This window comes from Salvia splendens, chromosome 16 (genome assembly GCF_004379255.2).
Source record: "Salvia splendens isolate huo1 chromosome 16, SspV2, whole genome shotgun sequence".
NCBI classification, from domain to species: domain Eukaryota; kingdom Viridiplantae; phylum Streptophyta; class Magnoliopsida; order Lamiales; family Lamiaceae; genus Salvia; species Salvia splendens.
In genome coordinates this window covers 20800248-20823789 of record NC_056047.1, presented here as the reverse complement: position 1 = coordinate 20823789, position 23542 = coordinate 20800248, and the positions used below count along the sequence as shown (strand labels likewise).

Genomic DNA, 23542 nt, shown 5'->3' with positions numbered 1-23542 from the left:
GTATCCACATCCTCAGTGTAACTGTTGTCCGAGAATTCGTCATCAACAACTATTCATTATGCAAAATGGGGGATAGATTAGGGTACGTCTAATATTGCAAGGCAAATTGCATACTAACAAAAATCACGTTTAATATATTTGCATATACTCACGTTCTAAATCACTTCGAGGGGGGCATCCACTACCCCCCTTGTATCTTTTGACTTGGAAAACCCCCACGTCCACCTGCTCCAAACACATCCCCGACACTAGCCACAACACCCCCCCCTTAGTATAGGACTGACTTTCATCTACCATCTCAGGGAGAACTCCATCCGGGAATGATTCGTCCGGAAATAGGTCCTGCAGCGTCATGTGGTGGGATGTTCCAGCATCGTCAGCCGGGGTACTCTTTAGTACCGTAGATTCTTCCAACTGCATCACCGACGTCAACCTTCTTGGCACCATCAGCACGGTCCTTGCCGAATATCTCCGTCCAATCATCTATTAGAGACCATGATTTGTTACTCATGTACTTAGCATTGCTATCTTTATGTGGATATTATATGTAAACATACAATTGGTATTAGCAAATGCAAGTATAGCAGTAATTGTTTCTAACAAACAGAATCATATAGCATTTACCAAATCCATATAAAGTTTGATATTGTTTCATACAAACATAAACAGAAGGATTTAGCAAATGCATATACAGTAGATACTGTTTCATACATAATCAACTCTTCAAACGCAAATACATTAGATATTATTTCATACACAAGGATATTGTTTCATACATATACAGAATCAAATACCACTTGCCAAATGCATATATAGTTGGATATTGTTTCATACAAACATAAACTAGGATTTAGCACATGCATATACATAAGATATTTAGGAGCCTTTCTTTTCAAAATATTGGAGAGTTAAAATATCACATACGTTAACAAATTGAGCCCATTGTTCATCATCACACTCAATTTTGTATTTACCGTCCGAGTTGAACCCGATTCCACTATGGTTAAGCATCATCATGAGCGACCCGTAATTCTTCTTCCAAGTTGTTATCTTCGAGTAGATGTGGGGGTGAGGGAGGATATCGGTCTTGGGAAATTCAAACATGATCGCCTCCCTGATACGTGTTAGATAACCTGCCCGGTAACCATGATCTCCCCTCCAACCATTCGCTACCAATTCCTTCATCGTAGCCAAGAGGATCTCTTCCTCGCGAACTGACCAAGTTCGCCGGGACCTGTCGGTTTTCACATTCTTTGCGGTGCCAACGTCGTTGCTGCCTGCAACGAGATTGGGGGCCATTAACACTGGGTCGCTCACGGTTTTCCGAGTTCGTTATACACAACAAAAAACAATGTAAAAAATTATTACCCTCTAGCGGTGGGCTACCATCTTCTTCGGTACCTCCTAGCTGTTTAGAGGCCATTGAAAATCAAGCTTTGAATCGGTTCAGATCAAAACGCTGCAGACAAGTATTTCGCAGTCAAATTACAGTAATCAATGCGATAGAACAAGATCAAACTCCCCATCCCACCCGTATGCAATTTGAGAAACAAGTTGACAAAGATTATTCACCTCTCGGCCGCATTGACAACAAACCCAGCCTACAATCCGAAACGGTTTCACATATGCCTAATAATCACGGCTAAAACAGAAATTGTCGCCCTATCCGAAGTGAAGGTTGATAGAAAACATACAGGTGAATCTTAAAACGTAGCATGTTATCGGAAGTTGATTCGTGGGAAGCGGTCCTCCGATATTGGGAAGCGGTTCTTAAATTTTGGGGGTGGGTTTTTTATTTGGTATGTAAATGAATTAGGGTTGATGAGGACAAAGTTGGAAATAAGCAGTTTTGATGAGGACAATTTTGTCCAAGCTCTATGCTATCAAAGGTTTGCGAAGGATGAATCAAAGCAAGTATAACTCTCTTGATCCTATGAATCATACCAACCAAAACTCACATGAGATATGGTAAAGTATAAACAGTCATGGTTTTGCTGATTGCAATAACACTATCTGACCAATCCCAATCAGACCAAACAAACGCACCCTAAGTATTGATGTAGGACAAATCTAAGCTACTCAATCATAAGAAAATAGGGACATAGCTAAAATAAATAGAGAATCATAAAAGTAGACGTGTCTAAATGAGAGATTGAGTTCCATGGGGCAGGCTATTTACACACATCTCAACTCAATAGCAGTTGCAAGTTTTCCTTGCCGAAAATCCAAACAAAATAGGTTTTTTTCTAGTCATGAGGATATGCCATAGAGCCTCGTCCGAATCACAGGCGCTCCAATTTGGTCGAGCAGTTGTTCCTTAGTGGTGTACGTAACAGGAGGAACCATGGAAGCAGACGCGAAGGTGAAGACGATGTCATTGATATTTTGCAGCTGTGTTCATTGTGTGAGAAACAAATCCATCCATTTTCTCAACCATCGACTGCTCAAAGAGTCTCGGGGGCGTTCCTACATAGCTCAGCCAACGAAATAGCCGCCTCTCCTTTTCACTATAAGCCAACAACAGCATCAGATCCTCAGTATCATTTGTGAATGGCAGAATATACTTGTCATAGAATATACTCGCCTTCTCGCCTTCAGAATCTCCAGGACGCGGAATCACTCTCTCACAACAGATTGGGCTGGGCTGGGCTGCTGAACAAGCAACCCTCTCTCAATCTTGAATTTGCTTCAGAATACGGCCACTTCACAAACATTGAATCAATCTCATCCTTGGAAAACTCAAACACCAACGTCTTCGCGCTTGAACAGCCAAGAACGCCAATAGCATGAGCCAACGTTTTTTGCATTTAGTGTGTGGAGTTGAGGAATAAGCAACAAGTGGTTTACGGAAGCTAGCACCGTGATTTGAAAAGGAAAGCGTGCATCAGCTTCGACATTACCCTTCAACCTAGAAACATGGAATTCAACCACTAAAACAACGAACACTATGCATTGAACTGAAGTGACCTCTTCTTGCAGCTTCACGGGATTTAAATAATCCAGCATAATTGTTTGACTAAAATATATCAACTTTTACCTAAAATTTCACCATAAAAGCACGAATAATGGCTTCAGATTAAATCTACAAATTATACGCATTTCACTATCTTACAACACTGCAAATATCGCAACCAGTATTTTTTAAATCCACCTATATGGTAGGTTAATTTAACACATGAATATATTAAAACACAGGCCAACGAGCTAAATTAACTCCCATAGTAAATCCTTTTATTCTACAGAAATATAGTTACTAATGTATATCAATTACCATTGGGATTTTGGTCTCTAAAATCATCTTTCACAAAAATATGCTATTTCTCCCATGAACTATGAAAGGGTATAAAAACCACAAATTTTGGCGGAGCGTGTTAATTTCCTAGCCCAAGTCAATTTTAAAATTTTACTACAAAATACCGCCTCCTTGGACAATCATAGTCTACGTGTGAACTCCAGAAATTTAAAACCTTGCAACGACGTTTTCTTACCTTGCTTTTGTTTGAAAATCTAAGAATTTGGCTGACAAATCGTAGTTTGAAGCTTTTTAAGTTAGCTCCGCATTTAACATTTTTGAGGAAATGACTGATATACTATTTTGTTTCTTTAATTTTAAACCTAGGGGTTTACACATCTTACACCAAGTGAAGTGAAGTGAAGAAAAGTAGAGACAATAAGGATTAAAATGCCAACATAATCTAGTCCGGTCCACCTTTTGACCTGTCAAGGGAAAAACTAACCGCCGCCAAAGTTTATGATTTTTGGTACCAACTTTATAATTTTTTAGAAATATCAAATTTTTAGGGAAGTTAATGGTTTATAGACCAAAATCCCATTGTAGTATTCATAGTCCATTCCACGCTTAACCAAACTTCATTTTGAAACAAATAAAGTAATTGTAGTAAACAAATAACAAGAAAACCATTTGAAATATTAGAGAAATTTAGCACTATTTTACAATATACAAGTTGTAGCCTCAATCTGGTTAAGACACTATACAGTAATAAGAATAATAGTAATATATATACACACACTGCAAAGCGGGAACAAAAATTTAGAGCCAAAATGGACTCTTGAGACTCAAGAACGCGTAGTTAGTAGTGAGGTCTGCACCACATTTCGGAGCCCGACAAATAGGCTAGTCACGTGGCTCGAGTTAGGACAGGTTCAAGTCGAGAATCGAGGATTAACATCCACCAAATGTAGCACCAGAAAGGAAGAACACCATCAGAAAAATGTTCTCAACTCTGCCAATGTTTATTGTTTTGAGTCAGCAATGTCCTCTCTGAACCTGCAATGGAGCAACGAATGCCTAATCTTGATGTGTGACTTCAAAGTTCAAGAAGAGCCATAAGTTTTAGATGTCGAAAGAAATGGTGCTAACCGTTCTGTTAAGCAGTTCCGGTGATGAGCCTCTCCCGTTGGTCGAATTTCTTGACCTTCACCAAGCCGATGAGGACCTTGAGGCTGAAGTAGGTGCAGATGATGTATGCGATGTTTGCAGGCATCTTATGACACGGAAATGAGCAGCGTTTATGCAATGTAGAATAAGGTACGGGATTTTGAGTTTAGGAGACGCGTGTTAACTTATTGAAGACTTACCTGGATTGAGTTGAGGTGTAGAATCGTAGCGAGGTTAACTAAGCTTCCTGCAGCAATCGCCTGCAGATTAACGAGCAATGAGATTTCGATAGTTGGAGGAAGAAACATGAGCATCTCCAAGTAATGATCTTTGAAAGGGTAGAATCGAATGTGAGAGGAATATGGAACTTACACTGCCAATCGTGTTTTGAACAGTGGCAACGCGTTGGAACGCCCTCTCGGACTCTAGGGCTCTTACTCGAAGCTTGAGGTCTCCTTGCTCCTACAGAGACAAAAACACGAATGCATGGAATCAACCTGTTTTCTTAGCAACTCGATTCAATTTTCGTGATATGGTGCGTGTAGCTCACCAGCCGTTGGATTATTTCAGCGAGCTTCTCGACCCTATCAGCCTGCCTAAACAAATTGAAGACTGCACTGGACTGTCTATCCCATCTCTTCCGGAAGTCCTGAAAACCACAGTGCAAGTTATAAATTATGCATTGTTTCGAACCAAATGAAATGAACCATGTTCCAAAAACTTGCCTTTACTACAACTTCCACACCAGCTTCGCGAAACTTCAGTAACTCTAGGGCATAGCTGCAACGTGCGAGTTATACAGATTAGTTTCTTGATTATTGAGACTCGCAGAGATTTCAAGAATCAAACTCACGGTTTGGCAATCTCAGTGATGTCAAATCGAGGGTCGAGTCCCTTGCCAATGCCATCCAGCACTGGTGCATTTAAACTTCAGTAAGCACAATGGCTAGCTGCTATAGTAAGTTAAGCATTTCGGGAAAAAGCAACATACCTGAAAAGGCTCTAACGACGAAGGTGAAAGTGGCAGGAAATCGGAAAGGCTGGTCTGCAGCAATGGCCAACAAATCTTCACCTGTGTACACAGAAAAATGGATTGCGATTTGAGAGGTTTCCTAACATACCAAGCATACAAAAGATCGATGTTTCAAACAGAAATGAGCAGGGAACGAAAACTAAGTATTGCACCGACACACCCACAAACAAGACTGAAAACAAAGTTTTAGAAACGACGTGGCATCAGAGGTCGATAGGTTTGCCAAATTACCGATTGCAGCAAGGCGCTGCTTTTTCTTCTCGTTGGCTTCCTCTTTGTTCAGTGGCTTCTTGAATCCGAGCTCCTGTTTCGCCAATTCTCTTTCCTTTCTTTGTGCTACGAGGCGTTCTTCAAAGCTGCACAATTTCACTTCTCAGCTTAAGTTATAAACATCACAAATTCTTCATTTTTTCTCTCTTTTGCACCGAACTTGCAACAGGTTCGTTCTTATAAACCTGTTGAGGAAGAACTGAGCCGTCCGTCTCACAGCTGTCATATCACCCGTGGGGACTAGAACTCCCATTTGTACCATCGCTTGAAGAACCTTTTCGGGATCTTTCTCATAAACTCCATAAAAGACTTCAAGTAAGCCTTCTCTGATATTTCGGCTTATACTACAAAGACGGAACACATAGATTACTACTCAAAACAGTAAAATCGACCACTTGAAGCAAGGTAAACGTACCTCCCCATCATTCCAAAATCATAGAAGATCAATCTTCCACCATTGAAATCATCCACAGCAATGTTTCCAGGATGCTGCGTGGACTCGTATTGTTAGTGTAAAACGAGATAGTTTTGACATTACGACAACGGATTCATCATCTTAAAACCAATGACAGGATTAGGAAGGGTTGTTACAACCATATCTCCACACGTCATATAAGTGGAAAGACTGATTCTTAGTTACATAAGTATCTAACTTAATTCGATACCGGTACAGTCACACCTACGATTAACCACTTACAGGATCAGCGTGGAAAAAGCCATGGGATAATATCTGCTCCAAGTAAGATTCAACTGCGTATCTGCCCAACCTACAAATCATAAAAAAATAACAATCAGAAATCATACCAATTTTTGAAAATATGACTACTATTTCCGAAGCTGAAGAGATATTTGGACAGGATAAACTCGAACAAACCTCTTTCGGTCCACCCCTAACTGGTCCAGGGCTTGTGTCCGGTTTATTTTGATTCCCGGCACGTACTCCATTGTCAGAACCTGCCCGACATGGGAAAGTCATTTCCGACATTAGAAATCTAGTACATTTTTAGATGACTAAACATCGACGATTTTGGAAGGCCAATACCTGTGGAGTAGTGTATTCCCAATAAATACTAGGGACTTTGACATAGTCCATATCTTTGAAGTTTGTTGCAAATTGTTCAGCGTTAGAAGCTTCTTTCATGTAGTCAATCTCCTGGAATTTTTAAGGAAATGTTCAATCAAACCAACAATTCTCATACAAATATGAGTTATGATCTCAAAGAAGCAACCATTCACCTGATATAACACATTTGCACATTCATCATAGATAGAGACCCAATCCCTTTTTGCACCATCGGATTTTGGATCGATCTTCTGAAGATATTCGGCTATAACCTTGAGATTTGAAAACGAGAAAATATCGTATAAGAAAAAGTGGCCATTATCAAGTTTAGAAGATGACAAAACTCAATAGAATGTTTTAGCTACCCTCAGATTTTTTAGGTCAATATCGAACAGATCTTTAAGACCAGGTCTTTGTACTTTAACGACAAGCTCTTCTCCCTTGAGTCGAGCACGATGGACTTGTCCTGCGTATAAGCAAGGCAACCCGATCAATCATGCTAATATATACTTTAGGCTAATGAAAAGAATGTTCAATCTAGAGATTCCAGGTATATCAAGTATACCAAGACTTGCAGCAGCAATTGGCTCATGGTCGAATCTTTCGAATATATCATTCACAGGAGCCCCAAGTTCTTCCTCGACTATTGTTACTGCAGTTTCTGAAGGAAAGGGAGGAACTTGGTCCTGCAACACTTGGAATCTTAGTTTTTACTTTCTGTGAATTATGAAATGATTGCAAACGAACCGTATTTGTAGAAAGTAAGAAAAGGCAAAGAGCTCAAGATGGCAATGTTTGAACTTAGGACTACATAAAATAACGTACTTGAAGCTCAGATAGTTGATCAACGTATTCTTGGGCGAGAATGTCTACTCTCGTGGAGAATTGTTGGCCAATCTTGATGAAGGTAGGACCAAGTCTCAAAATATTTTCTTTCAACCACTTTGCGAGAACCTTTCGTCTCTGGACCCTTTTCTGCTCCGTCATTCCACCTACGTGAATGCATTTTGCAAGATAAATCAACAAATGAAATAGGTGAAGAAAAAACAAAACTCGAAAATGGAAACTGCGACTTGAAGTATTTTCGTTTAGTAGTGGTCAAATAGAGTGGCTAACCTTTATATGAAAACTTCTGATTGTTTAACCAAACCCTGAAGATAAAAGTGAGAACAAATCCCCAAATCTCGAGAGTCCTCTGAATCGTAGAATAGGTTTTAAATCGGCTCCAGCGGCCACCAGGAGCAACAGACACCTGTATGAAGAACAAACAATCTTGAACATATAAATACACCTATTGAAGAGGACAATGCATATAGTTTCCACAACATTGTAAATAGTGTCTTACCCGAATAGCTAACTAAAACCAATTTCCCTTAAACCATTGTTATTTTCATTCATGAATACACACACTATCATCCAATCACACTTCACTGTTATACCATAAGATTACCATTCTCATTTAAACTTCACAAGAATCACCACCGGAAATCGCCCTCAACTAACTCCATCTACATCAACTTAACTACTACACAATTTTCCAAAAACACGAAAAAGGCCTCCATATAAGCATGATGTTTGCATTATAAAGAAAACAAACAACGAAATTCAAGTCAATGCCATCTGAAACACACCAAAGAAACAGCCCGAATTCGACTAAGATTAAACTTGCAGCAAGCAAACTAACATTCACCACAAGTATCAACTTAATACCTTTCAATCACAAGATTGCAACATTACCAACTCCAATTTTGGTATAATCAAAATCCACCACATATCAGAGCATAGCACAACACAAAAACAACAAAATCTACCTCAACTTGATCGCCCCCGCCTCTCTTAAACCAGGCCTCCTCTTGCCCAATCTCTTCCACACTCTTCTTCTCACTAACCACCTCCTCCATTTCCACAGCATCCAACACTGCATTTCCACTCCCCACACTCACATTTCCATTTCCATTTCCATTTCCATTCCCATTCCCATTCCCATTCAAATATTTAGCTAAACTCCCATTCTCACTCTCAGATTTCACACTCCCATTCTCACTCTCAGATTTCACACTCCCATTTCCGTAGCTACCAACTGAGCCATTTCTGCTACTGTAATTCCCATTAACACTACCGTTCAATTTTACCGCCAATTCTCTGTCCCTCTCTTCAAGAACAGAGTCTTCTCTCTGAACAGCTCTGATTCTTCCAAGAATCTTTGCATTGCTTCTGGGTCCGGCTCTAGACAGCGAAAGCTTGAGTCTTTTTGTTGAATTGTGAGGAGAAAGAAATATTAGCTCAGGTAAAGTAGAACTGGAAATTGAAAAAGTTGCCATTTTTACAAACTGATTTCTTGATTCTCAGCAGCCCATTCCCCAAAAAAAATGTTCTTGGGTAGGAAATTGAGAGGGTGGAAGTTGGAGATTTTTGCAGAGAACCAAGAACTGAAGTGGGCTTTGCTTATTTTTATCTTTTGAATTGATTATGGAATTAAGAAGATGAGAGGATGAGAGAAGTGCGTGACCTGGAAAGAGAGAGATTACCTCGAAATGTGATTGGCTGACGCTGTTCTCCTTGTTGTCCATTTGGTGATGGCTCCATAGCCACAAGTGTTAGTTGTTTTTCGTTTCTATTGTGCAATTGTGCAAATTGTAAATTCAAGTTGTTTATGGCCATAGACAATTCAATTTTGTCAAATAATGCGATGTAAATTCATCTTGTTTATCATACTCGTTTTTTATATTTTAGTACTGTGTTTATGTGTGATTTCATATTCGATCATTAGAGCATCCACAATGGCGGCGAACGGACCGGCTAGCCAATCTCCAGCACTCGCCGGTTCGCTCGCCGAACCATTGTAACCGGCGAGCGTCAATTCGGCGAAAAAATAAGCGAGCGCATGCCGATGCGCTCGCCGGTCCGCTCGCCGCCATTGCAGGCTCCGGACCGGCGAACGATAGGCCAACGATTTTTTTTTTAATTTTCGAAACACTATATATACGCGCTTCGCACATCATTTTCATTCGCACCACTTGTTTTAACGAGTACTCTCTCTATCTTAATTTCTGCACAAGATCAACAACGTGAAATGGAGAACAACAACGAAGGTACTCCAATGACGAGCGGGTCTCAAACTAACCCGGTACCCATGGGAAGTGGATGGGGTCCAATGCTCGGGTACTACAACATGTACCCGTGGAAGCAGATGATGTCCGGTATGGCAGCGGGGGGGTTACAGGCTATCGCCCCAGTTTTGATTTTTCGACTGCTTCTTCACACACATCGACCCCAACGGAGGCACAGTTCACGCAATATGAGACTTTCTCCTTAGAGGAGTTGGGGTTTGATCTTCTCGGTGTTCCGGAAACTCCCGTTCAAACGGGGGGAATTGGGCGGGGTCGGGGCCCCCCAAAGAAGAAGGGCAAAGGGAAGGGCAAGAGGGTCGGCGAGTCGTCGCAGCCGGGTGAGGACGACTGCTCGGTACGGAGGAAGTGGACGGATGCGGAGAACGTCGCGCTTTCCAAGGCGTGGGTGAGTGTTTGCGATGATCCCCTCATTTCGAACAATCAGAGGATCGTCAATATGTGGACCAAAATAGCAACAGTCTACAAGGCATTTTTCCCGGAGGGGAGGCCGCGCAACAGGGAGGAGTGCCGGAAGGCGTGGGACCGAATCAGGGCTGGGGTCTCCCGATTTTCGGGCTTGTACGCCAACGCCCTCCGCATGCAGAGTAGTGGCCAAACGGAGGATGACTGCAGGAGGATAGCGGAGAAAGCCTTCCCCCAGCCCGGGTTGTATAAGGAGTTCACCTACTGGAACTGGTATGAGGTGTTGAACGACTCCGAGAAGTTCCGGGCAGGTGTCGAGGCTGGCTGGCTGAAGAAGCAACAACTGAACTATACCGGTGATTACATCGGCAGTAGTGGCGGTTCTCACGACCTCCCCGAGGGTGCTCAGGAGCTTCCGTCCCCTCCATCGTTCGTTCGCTGAACTCTCCCGGTTGGTCAAAGGCGGGCGCAACGGGAGGCGGGGTGAGGAGGGCGCCGGGGGGGTCCCAGGAGGTCCAGTCGGCATCCCCCCTTGGCCAGTCGACAGAGGATCTCAAATTCTTCGCGCGTCAACAAACGCGTGCTTAGATGGTCAAGATCTTAGCCGATTGGAAGGCGGCAGAGGACCCCGAGGAGAAGAGTTTTCTTCACTCATTGCTCGTGAGCATGCGTGACGATTTGAAGGCCACCGCGGCACGGGGGGTACCGGCGGCGACGGTGGCGACGGAGGCGACGGAGACGAGGAGTGAGGCGGAGGTCGGGATTTTTTTTAAATAATGTAATTTTTTTTAATGTACTTTTTTAATTTAAATAATATTATTGAATTTTTCCGTATCTGTGTCGTAAATTTAATTCCGTATTTTGTGTGATTGTCAATTATTTGTTTTATATAATTTTGAGTGATATGGCTAGGCTATTGCTAGGCTATTTGCTTGTCCTGATGATGTGGCAGAAGGATTTTTAGTGCTGATGATGTGGAAGAAGAAGTTTGTGGCTGGGCTACGACTGGGCTATGGCTAGGCTATTCTTATTGTGGATGCCCTAGAGCATCCACAATGGCGGCGAGCGGACCGGCTAGCCGATCTCTGGTGCTCGCCGGTTCGCTCACCGAACCATTGTAACCGGCGAGCGCCATTTAGGCGAAATAATCGGTGAGCGCATGCCGATCCGCGAGCCCTGGCCGATGCGCTCGCCGGTCCGCTCGCCGCCATTGCAGGCTCCGGACAGGCGAGCGATCGGCCAGCGAAATTTTCTTTTTTTTTTAAATTTTTTGAAATACTATATATACGCGCTTTGCACGTCATTTTCATTCGCACCACTTGTTTTAACGAGTACTCTTCTATCTTAATTTCTGTACAAGATCAACAACTTGAAATGGAGAACAACAACGAAGGTACTCCAATGACGAGCAGGTCTCAAACTCCCCCGGTACCCGTGGGAAGTGGATGGGGTCCGATGCCCGGCTACTACAACATGTACCCGTGGTAGCAGATGATGTCCGGGATGGCAGCCGGGGGGGTTACCGGCGATGCCGGGGTGGGCACCCGGTATGCAGATGATGCCGGGGTGGGCACCCGGGATGCAGATGATGCCGGGAGGGGGGGTTACCGGCGATGCATGGGACGCCCGGGGGGGGGTACCGGTGACGCAGGGGACGCTGGGGGGGAACGTCTATCACCCCAGTTTTGATTTTTCGACTGCTTCTTCGCACACATCGACCCCAACGGAGGCACAGTTCACGCAATATGAGACTTTCTCCTTAGAGGAGTTGGGGTTTGATCTTCTCGGTGTTCCGGAAACTCCCGTTCAAACGGGGGGAATTGGGCGGGGTCGGGGCCCCCCAAAGAAGAAGGGCAAGGGGAAGGGCAAGAGGGTCGGCGAGTCGTCGAAGCCGGGTGAGGACGACTGCTCGGTACGGAGGAAGTGGACGGATGCGGAGAACGTCGCACTTTCCAAGGCGTGGGTGAGTGTTTGCGATGATCTCCTCATTTCGAACAATCAGAGGATCGTCAATATGTGGACCAAAATAGCAATAGTCTACAAGGCATTTTACCCGGAGGGGAGGCCGCGCAACAGGGAGGAGTGCCGGAAGGCGTGGGACCGAATCAGGGCTGGGGTCTCCCGATTTTCGGGCTTGTACGCCAACGCCCTTTGCATGCAGAGCAGTGGCCAAACGGAGGATGACTGCAGGAGGATAGCGGAGAAAGCCTTCCCCCAGCCCGGGTTGTATAAGGAGTTCACCTACTGGAACTGCTATGAGGTGCTGAACGACTCCGAGAAATTCCGGGCAGGTGTTGACGCTGGCTGGCCGAAGAAGCAACGACTGAACTATACCGGTGATTACAGCGGTAGCAATGGCAGTTCCCACAACCTCCCCGAGGGTGCTCAGGAGCTCCCATCCCCTCCATCGTTCGCTCGCCAAACTCGCCCCGGTTGGTCGAAGGCAGACGCAACGGGAGGCGAGGGGGCCGTCGGGGGGTCCCAGGAGGTCCAGTCGGCATCCCCCCTTGGCCAGTCGACAGAGGATCTCAAATTCTTCGCGCGTCAACAAACGTGTGCTCAGATGATCAAGATCTTAGCCGATTGGAAGGCAGCAGAGGACCCCGAGGAGAAGAGTTTTCTTCACGCATTGCTCGTGAGCATGCGTGACGATTTGAAGGCCACCGCAACACGGGGGGGGGGGGGGGTACCTGCAGCGACCGAGACGAGGAGTGAGGCGGAGGTCGGGATTTTTTTTAAATAATGTAATTTTTTTTAAAATTAATGTAATTTTTTTAATTTAAATAATATTATTGAATTTTCCCGTATCTTTGTCGTAAATTTAATTCCGTATTTTGTGTGATTGTCAATTATTTGTTTTATATAATTTTGAGTGATGTGGCTAGGTTATTGCTAGGCTATTGCTGGATTATTTGCTTGTCCTGGTGATGTGGCAGGAGGATTTTTAGTGCTGATGATGTGGCAGGAGGAGTTTGTGGCTGAGCTATGGCTGGGCTATTCTTATTGTGGATGGCCTTAGTAAAACTATCTCCATTGAACTAAAACCTATTTTTAGGTTTACGTTAAATCAAAACCCAAAACTTTTTAAAAAATTTTTGAGTACAAAAGACATACTCTCTCCATCCATAAAATATTATCCAATTTTGCTATTTTGATTCGTCTGTGAAAAGTTGTCCCCTTTGTTTTTTTTTTCTATTTTTAGTAAAAGGACTTAATTTTCCACCAACACTTTACACTCACATTCTATTATTAAACTAATATATACATGTGGGACCCTCATTCCACTAACTTTTTTAAATAATTTTTCTTCCCATTTCTTAAAACCCGCGCCGAGTCAAACTTGAATAATATTTCATGGACGGAGGGAGTAATATAGTTAATATTATTTTAAGTTTGAGTGTAGTGTAAAATCATATTTGATATGACATTAAATTTAAATAAAAAATTTTAATTTGAAAAAATAAATTTAAGCCGCTAACAAATTTAAGAATTTGCATAAACTCTCATATGAGATCTGTTAAATTGCAACTAATTAGCAATCCAAAATTAAGATTAATTTTTAACCATTAGATTAGGAATCTAGTGGTTGATATAATGCCAAGTTTGTTATATTTTAAATTTAAATAATTATTAAATAAAATTAAAGGGTATTAAGGTCAATTCTCTCTTATTAAAATTATCTTAAAACTTTAAATTTACGTAACTATTTCAATTTAAATTATTTTTTGACAAAAAATATATCAAACTAAAGGTAAATTTATAAGGATTATAGCGAGATCTCAATTGCATATGTTCCAACGACGTTCGGATGATGAAATTTGATGATTTTTATTTCATATATGTTGATAAGTAGATTTTTTTATCAACAAATACATCAAAAAAATCTCAATATAATGCATGTAAAATACTTGTATTGAAATACTTAGGTCATTGTGTTGATATTTGTAATACACTATGTTGATATAAAAAACACGAAAATTATGATATGATAACAGAATGACGATCTTAACATTTTGTTGATATTTTGTCTACTATTTATTGATATTCGTAAGATTTAATCTCATCCACTTATTTTAAAATCTAAGGGTGGAGATTTGGTCTTGATTTTGAATTATGATGCTATAAGCAACATAAAAGATCCACTCTCGCAGATTTAATCTTTTACAAAACGCTCAAGAAAGAGGAAACAAAATAAATATATATCCAAAAAAAAAATCTTGCTCGCGAAAAGAAATAAATGTATGACAATACATTGAATTTATGCTTTATCTGTTGTGAAAAATAAACTCAGATTCTAGATAGGACTCGAATACAATAATCAAACATTTCCTCATTTATTAGTACTGTACATTTTATGTACAAAAATCAAAATTACATTCAGAATTTCAGATATACAATTAACGTCTATGGTTGATTGATACAAATTCATTTATACAATCTATATGATGGAATAGCCATGAGGTGCTTTTCTCTGCTAATCACTATTCCAAAGTGTTCTGTCATGTCCAAATCACTCGGCTCGCCACCATCGGGGAGCTCCCAATCGAAGCAATGCACCAATTGTGCCACGACCAATTTGACCAACGTGAGCCCTAGCTGCTGTCCCGGGCAGCTTCTTCTACCCGACCCGAAGGGTGTGAGCTGAAAATGCTGCCCGAGGAGGTCAACATTGCCCCCAACAAACCTCTCTAGCACGAACTCATCAGGTTCGTGTCATAAGCTAGGGTCTCTTCCAATAGTCCAGACGTTCACAAAGGTCCACGTTCCTTTGGGGATGTGGAACCCGTTGACCGCACAATTTTCCATGGATTCGTGGACGAGTAGTCGGCCAGGTGGGTGGAGCCTCAGGGTTTCCTTGACAACTAAATCCAAGTATTCTAGTTTGTCGAGATGGGACTCATCCACCATATGGTCCAAGCTCACTATTCGCTCCAATTCGTTTTGTGGCTTCTTCGTCACTTTGGGGTGACGAATCAGCTCGGAGATTGTCCACTCCATCGTCGATAAGGTCGTGTGATCCTATAAGAATATCCTAAGCAACAAAGATTATCTCATCAAATTAAGATCAAAATGAACCAAAGTTGAAAGCGTTCATTTATACATTATAACAAGAGGGAACATCTTTTTTGGTCCACGAACTTTGTCGAAGTATCATTTTAGGTCCATGAACTTTGAAAATATCATTTGAGGTCCGTCAACTATGAGTTAATATCATTCAAATTATTTTTTTACTATTTTCAAATTTTTATGCACGAAAATACCCTCAATACCTTAAAGGGTATATATTTTTAATAAATTAATCACGTACTCATATTTTTTTATAAATATCTTTACTATATACTTTTGATCAATTTTCTAAATATAATTTAACCTTCAATATTATCACTTAATTATGTGACATGTAAGATATGGATGCTCGTAAAAATTAATGTCACGGTCAATAGACGATAATTGAATATTGATGATATTATTTTAAAATAATATATTAATATTCAAGTATCGTCTATTGACCGTGACCTTGATATTTACGAGTATTCATACTCACAAATATTTTTAAATGCTTTAATTATAAAAAGTTGAAGGAATTTTTCTAGCATATCACAAAATTAAGTGATAATATTGAAGGTCAAATTATATTTAGATAATTCGTCAAAAATATATAGCAAAGATATTTATAAAAAAATATGAGTATGTGATAAGTTAATTAAAAATATGTATCCTTTAAGGTATTGAGGGTATTTTCGTCCATAAAAACTTGAAAATAGTAAAAAGTATTTTGAATGATATTAACTCATAGTTGACGAACCTCAAATAATATTTTCAAAGTTCACGGACCTAAAGTTAGTGGAAAAAAAGATGTTGCCTCTTATAACAATCTTATAACAAACAGGTAGAGGGGAAAATCGAGTTTCTAGGTCACTTGGCCATTAAAATAACGAAAATGTACCCAATTTGTTATCTATTCCATATATGAGAAAAACGCCAATGACAATGGCGTGTCTATAAGTAAAGACGCCAATGGAGTTGGCGTTTCTATAGGAAAAACGCCAATGGAGTTGGCATTTTACAATACCGTCGTATTGTAATCGTATTTTCTCTAAATGCAGCTAAATTAAAACACGCCAATTAGGTTAGCGTATTACGTGATAACACGCCAACAAAGTTGGCGTGTTCAATAGTTACAGACGCCTATAATATTGGCGTGTTTAAGTTTAAAAACGCCTATGGAATTGGCGTTTTTAAGATAAACATGCTGATAAGTCGTATTCTAGGCCTTGGTTACTGGTCGGTATAATGTGCATAATTGGAATATATTCTGCAAAACAGTTGCTAAAGTGTGCTGGGAAGTGTTCTAGCCAGTACGGGAATATTCGGAGAATTCAGGTGAAAAGGGCGTCAAGATGTTGTTATCCTGACCAGTATGCATGCCAAAGATGCTCGAGATGGAGAAGAAGGATAGCTGGGAAGATCAGCCGCAAGCAAGGGGGAAAAAGAGTCATTTCATGTTCGAAGTCTACCCTAAAAATTAAGGGAGGCCTCCCTATAAAAGGAAGCCACTTGGAGAGAGAATCATCATCAATTAGTTAGTTAACTCCTACGCTTAGTTAGCAATCTCTCTTCGGTAGATCACTCCTTCAGCATTATCCTTCGTAATTCTCGTTCCTCGCCACAGCCATGGTCACTTGAAGATCATCAGTTCGCCGGAGTTCCATCATCTCGTTCCAGCCAGCGTGTTTTGAATTTGTGACAGTTTCATCGCCCGGAGTGGCAAACAGTCTTTATTTGCTTTCTTAGTTAATCGCACTTTGTTTTCTTACGTTGGATTTGTCGCATTTTCAGTATTTGCTTACTTTGAAGTCCTAGTTGTGATCCAAACGTTTCTATGATATGAAGTTGTTTTTTGTGCATCGGTTTTTGTTTGATTTCGTTCTTTCTGCCTAGATAGCTTAGATCTAGCTGTTACGGTAATTTCCAGTGTTGAATCGCATGTTTTCATTTCTGTAGTTAATCTGCCTGAGTTTGCAAGTCTAGATAGCTGTTAGATTTTAGATCTGAGATGGTTAAGTGTGACAGCCTAGTTTACGTGATTTCTGCCACCTTGCATGTCACCCAGTAAGCGTAATTTCAGTTTCGTTAGTTTAATCTTTTGATTTGGAGTTTTAACTATTAGATCTGTTCTTGTGAAGTTGTTATTCTGCATTTCTCATTCATGGAATTTGAGTTGTTTGATTTGTGTTCATACTTGTTGGAGAAGACAATGTCCACATCCAAATTTGAGACCACTTTTACTTTTAGCTACTTTTGCTTTTGTCCTTTACTTTTATTTACTTTTCAGCTTTACTTTCAGATCTGTAGGCCTAGTCACCTAACTACCTCTTTTCCTCTGATATTCCGTTTAGCCTTTTATAGTAAACTCGTACCTTCTACATTTATTTCTGAAGCATCATGTTCCCCACTCAACCCAAAGCGTGGTAGCTAACCAAACCTTTCAGAATATCACCACAATCACTCCAAATCGTCACCATCTCTGTGGGATTCGAACCCTACCTTCACTATACTACCCAGTAGAAGAGGGTTGAGGAATTATTGATACCAGGTTCAGGATTAGCAGGGACTTCCATACTGATCAGTAGGATACACCTTTTGCTTGAAACGACACCTGCACAAACCTGCTCTTTCACACACCAACTATGTTGGCGTGTTTCTGTTGAACCATATTCCCCCCAGATCTCCCCCAAAATCGCGAGCAGTTATTTCGTATGATCCTCCTTTTGCTAAAGGATTCATTATGTTGGATGAAACAATTTCGTACGATGAGCTTGAGGAAAATATTTGTGAAAGGATGAGGATAAGCATATATGAAAACAAAATTCAAATAATATGGAAACGTACTATATGCTTTGGATCCGGAGTCACGTTTATAGGTGTTCTACTAGAAGAAGTATGCATGCAACTAATGTTTAGTGAGAGTATGGTTATTGGAGGTCTAATTGAATTATATGTTGAGTATTCGGCAATTACTCAACATCATAGTCATCATGTCATAAGTTATGATGTTGGTACGTCTACGAGAGCCCAAGAACCATATTTTGCCGCAACACAAGATTTTGATGTTGGTACGTCTACGAGAGCCCAAGAACCATATTTTGCTGCAACACAAGATTTTGAAGCTGGACGCGTGCATTTAGGGGAAAGTGACAATTGTGATGTGGTTGAGGACATAATAGGTCCTGATAAAGCCGACTTTCTTGATCCACAATCACCTTATTATTCTGAAGATTCCAACCCGGTTAGTATAGACTCAGATGGTGATCCGTCGGATGATGAACAATTTGTTGCTTCAAGACCATCCATTCCACTTGGAGAAACAACAGTTGGAGAAACAACAGTTGGAGGAAGATCAGTATGAGGAAGAGTACTTCCACAATTCCCACAACCTGGTATGAACTATTTTCGCACCTTACCAGGTCCATATGATAGTTTTGATCCCAAAAACTTTGAGCGTGATGATCCCAGTGTGCATTATTGGAGTGAAAAAGATCCTAGCAATGTCGGTTTGCATACTAAATTTAGAACGAAGTTGGAATTGAAGGCAACTGTGACTCATTGGCATTTGGAAAAAATCCGACAATATACAGTTGCTGAAAGTAAAGGAAAGAGATGGCATGCAGTTTGTAAGTGGCCACAAGGAAATCCGAAGGATACCTCATTACCGAAATGTTTGTGGGAGTGCCGAGCAACACTGAGAAAGCATGATGAACACTGGCAAATTAGAGTGTTTATCACTGCTCATACTTGCATGGAGGATCGTAACTATAATGGGCACGCTAATCTTTCGTCGGGTATGATAGCATTGAGTGTTCGACATCAGATAGAAAACGATCCTTGCTATAAGGTAAAAGCAATTGTGGCGGATATTGAAAATAGATTTCATGTCAAAGTTAGTTACAAGAAAATATATTTCCATGTACTCATCAAGTGCAATAGGCTCCATTGAGTACTCCAAATCCACGTACACCATGTCGTGCCTATTATTCCAAGCCTGTAAATGATTGGCGTGCCATTCAACCCAATTCCGTCCAGCTTTGCCACGTCGATCCTGTTTCGCAAAATCAGGACCGTGGAATCGGTTGACAAGCTCGATATAGGGTTGGACAATCCCAAATTATTGTAACACTCGCTCTGGCACGTGTGGCTCAACCAGATTCTAGCAAATAATGGTTGTGCTCGACGTCCATATAGGACGACCGGCAACACAAACATCCGACAGGTTTCGTTGGACATACGGCCTCCAAATAAACTACATAAGAAACAAATTTAGTCAAAACAAGTTCAACCAAAACATCATACAAACACCAATTTAGGTTACGTAAATTACTTGGTCGGCATGCATTCTAGAGAACTGATCTCTGAAAGTTTCAATGCAATGCCCGGGTGCTTTTACATAAGAGGCCGGACCAGTCCATCTACAAAAAATAAATTATGAGCGAATAACATGGAAATTATTAAAAAATATGCTTTAAAAATTAATTAGTTAACAACTTACGCGATTGCACATGGTAGGTAGTCTATAAGCACGAGATTTAGCATTCTCGGCCTAATAATTGGGATTCTCTCCCAAGCCCACAACTGTAACAATGTAAGAGCACTCCCAACATCGGTCCTCTTAGCAAGTGCAGCTTCACATAAATTGTGGTACAAACATGAAAAATTGCATGTAGAAAAATGGAATTTTATTACCAGATGCGTTAGGGATCAATAGACCACCAAGTAACAACAGACAATACACACGAGCACGTTGCTCGTATATGTACTCGTCGTGATCATCACTCAACTCAATCCTCAATTGAGCTGATAAGGCTGTCTGCTTCTAGTTCATTTCTTTCAAATCAACTTGATCTGGAATAAAGCCAAGAAAATCCAGACAAATCTCATTCCAATGGTTTACATCCTTAGTGGGGATGTAACCCGTCAGAGCTTCACCGTCAGTGTTGAGGCCCCACAAGACCTCCACGTCTTCTAATGTCACAGTCGCTTCACCGATTGGAAAGTGAAACGTGTGCGTCTCTGGCCTCCAGCGTTCAATCAAAGCGGTGATGAGATGGTGGTCAATATCTTTTGGTTTACCACACCTCAACATCCCGCCAAACCCCATCCTGTCTACAACCGCCAAGACACGAGGATGTATGGGAACATCCCAAATGATACCTTCGTACCTTCTGCAGTGTACGTCTTGTGAGGGTTCTCCAGCCCATATATTGTTAGAGACGTGTTGTCTCTGAAAATATAGTACAGATGGGTCGTCAGGACCACATAATAGTCTTCTGCGAGCACTAGAAGATGATGCCATAATTCGTCTACACAAAGTTACGCAAAATTAATAACAATTCGCATACACAATATTACACAAAACAAACTAACCAATATACATCGACATAAACAATTTCAATAATTTGTCAATATTGAACCCAAATAATGCAATACACTTTAAAACCCATATAAATCAAAACAAGTTGCCCGGATTTAAAGTTGTTAATCCATATTTATACCCTAACTCAACACCAATATCTCAACTATTAACCAACAATAATGTCATCCAAACAATCAAATATGCTAAATAATAATTCAACACAATATTTCAACTCAATTCGCAACCAATTACAAACCCTAGCTAACTATCCAACAATTACTCAAATAATGTAAAAGATAAGCATACTAACCGAAAATAATATATAAATTTGGGGAAAAATAGCACCGGATGGAGGGTGAATTCGCATGGAGCAATCTGCCTTGGATAAAATCGTGAGTGTGTGGGCTGAGTTTTTCGCGATTTGGAGGAGGAGAGGGTGATATATCAGATCTGTATAAAGTCGCCACTGGTATTGGCGTCTTCTACAAAACACGCCGACCTTGTTGGCGTCTTTTATCAAAACGCCATTCTACTAAGCTTTTCTAATTTCATAAACACGCCCTCTTAAAAGGCATTTTATAGTATACACGCCAAACTCAATGACGTGTTACACTCGATACTGTATTTATAAAAAATACGACTAAAATATGTTGAAATTAAAACACGCCAACTATGTTGGCGTATTTACTTAAAGAAACGCCAATGCGGTCGGCGTTTTTCCCATATATGGAAGAGATAACAAAACGGGTACATTTACGTTATTTTAAACGTAAACTAGCCTAGATACCCGATTTTCCCCAGAACAGTCTTCACATGGCGGCGATCGAATTCGAATCCAGCTTCTCCGGAGTCCATAACGGCCAGCATCGTGTCGACGAAGTCGTGATTGCGCGTCTTCTCCTGCTTTCTCTGAAGATGATCATCGATGATTTTAAATCCCCAAATTGGGGAAAAAATCCATAAGAAGGGGAAAAATCCCCCAAATTGGGGATCGCAGCCACCTGCAGCGTCTCATCAATCACAGCTTTAAACCCCAATTTCTCATCCAAATCCCTATCCACATACTTCCGCCCAAACACCATCAAACAGTTCATATCCCCCCAAACACCCGAAACCCTAGCGGTGAGGTCAACGATTTCCCCCTTTTCTGCATCCCGCCGCATCAATCCAACCATCTCCCCCATCCCCGCCCTTCTGAACGGCCGGAACTCGCTGATTTTGGCGCTGCTGAGCAATTCCACAGTGCACAATCGGCGCATGTTGCGCCAGTACGCACCGTAGGGGGCGAAGAGGATGTTCCTCTGGTCGTATCCGATGTAGCGGGCGGCCTGGTGGTGAGTCCAGCCGGCGAAGGCGAGATCGTGCGTCTTGAGCACGAGCTCGGAGCCGGCGGCGGACGAGACGACGACGACGGGGATGGTGCCGAGGCGGAGGAAGATGATCGGGCCGTGTTTGGCGGCGAGGCGGTGGAGATCGCTGGAGAGATTCTTCCCTAGGAGGTGGAGATGGCCGATCAGAGGCAGCGCGATCGGTCTCGGCGGGAGATGTTCTTCCTCAGCAGATGATGGAGGAAGGAGAGGAATATGATGAAAGAGAGATCTAACCAAAACCAGGCCATAGATTTTTACTGTAAATATATGTGGGTGTTTTGTTCAGTGATTTGAAGAGAAGAAAGAAAGGTTAGTGTTGAATTTTTGTTGTATGATTTGAAAAGGAGAGATTAAATAGAGAGTAAACTACAATACTACTAGCTGATGTTTCACTTTCGCATGTACAAAAATAACCATAGGTACCAAATACTATGAGATTTTTTTTTACTATAAAGGATATTTTTAGAAATTTCAATTAAATAGTACTAAACTTGATTTCATTTTTCTTCATTTCTTATTTCTTTTTTTTCTTTAGTTTCTTCTTCTGTCTTTTTTCTTCATTTTTTAGTATTTTATCTTCCATTATTCTTTCTTTTTTCTCCTTAGTTTATGTTTCTTCTTTTTTCTTTTCTCTCCTTTTTTTATTTCTTTTTAGTGTTTTATACCTACATCTAATTGCATTCACAATATTAATCAAGAATAAAACACCTAATTTAATTAATTATTTAAACTAATTAAATCGGTTGAATATATTTAATTAAATTATTTCATACTCATTTTAGGGTTAAAACACCTAACTAAAAATATTCAATTGTTTATATATTTATGAATATAATTCACAATTTTAAATTTTTATTAAAACTATTTTAAAGAGTGAACTACATCAAAAGTCCATAACTTTTCGGTTTGTGACACTGCAGGTCCCTAACAAAAAAAAATATCGTTAGATGACCCTAACATTAAACATAATCATAAATCATGTTTTAAGCCACTTTTCGGACGAAAATGCCCAAATGGCTTGAAGGGCATTTTTGGCAATCTCTAAATTCGCTGACATATGAATTCTGTCACATTTATGTCAACAACTTCTTATGTGATATCCTAATAAGTTCTAATACTTCATACCTGATTAAAGTTTTGTCAATATTTGTACACAAATTTTTTTTTCTTATATTCCTCTATTTCTAGTTAGTGGTAACAATATACTAGGTATATCATATAGGAAATTCATTGAGAAACAACAAAAATATGGAAAAGTGCAGTTGTTTATGAAATAAAATATAATATTCAATCTTTATATATAAATTTGCATAGTTTCTTGTCATTAATGATAAAATTGAAACATGAGTAATATTTTGAAAATATTCAAGCATGCGACATTAGCTATTTCATCCTTGTAGATTTTTTTATTAATAATAGTATCTGAAATGAAGACAATGTAAATTTATAAATTAATAATATAA

At 40.5% G+C, this 23542-nt stretch overlaps 1 protein-coding gene and 1 pseudogene across 2 annotated transcripts; both read right to left on the bottom strand.

Annotated features, from left to right (window-relative positions):
- Positions 1-3907: 3907 nt before the first annotated feature.
- LOC121770603 (protein ACTIVITY OF BC1 COMPLEX KINASE 8, chloroplastic-like) lies at positions 3908-9257 on the bottom strand. Of its 2 annotated transcripts, none has more exons than XM_042167360.1 (20): positions 8577-9257; positions 7882-8017; positions 7591-7757; positions 7331-7451; positions 7131-7231; positions 6939-7037; positions 6745-6855; positions 6577-6656; positions 6400-6469; positions 6118-6191; positions 5888-6046; positions 5664-5788; positions 5391-5471; positions 5253-5313; positions 5125-5179; positions 4950-5048; positions 4772-4861; positions 4600-4659; positions 4382-4505; positions 3908-4309 (listed from the first exon to the last, which is right to left on the bottom strand). In XM_042167360.1, exons 1-19 carry the CDS (start codon positions 9084-9086, stop codon positions 4389-4391), a joined length of 2316 nt encoding a protein of 771 aa, XP_042023294.1. In that variant the 5' UTR covers positions 9087-9257; the 3' UTR covers positions 3908-4309; positions 4382-4388. The 2 variants fall into 2 exon arrangements, with proteins under 2 accessions (XP_042023294.1, XP_042023293.1); XM_042167359.1 differs by having other exon boundaries at positions 3908-4288; positions 8577-9256.
- A 5466-nt stretch (positions 9258-14723) lies between these two features.
- LOC121770333 lies at positions 14724-23202 on the bottom strand (annotated as a pseudogene).
- Positions 23203-23542: the final 340 nt, after the last annotated feature.

Coding starts and splice junctions, on each gene's coding strand:
- LOC121770603 (XM_042167360.1), bottom strand. CDS start 9,086: ATGGCAACTTTTTCAATTTCCAGTTCTACTTTACCTGAGCTAATATTT. Junction 6,470..6,576: donor TTAGGGGTGGACCGAAAGAG/GTTTGTTCGAGT, acceptor TATGATTTGTAG/GTTGGGCAGATACGCAGTTG. Junction 6,047..6,117: donor GATTTTGGAATGATGGGGAG/GTACGTTTACCT, acceptor CCGTCTTTGTAG/TATAAGCCGAAATATCAGAG.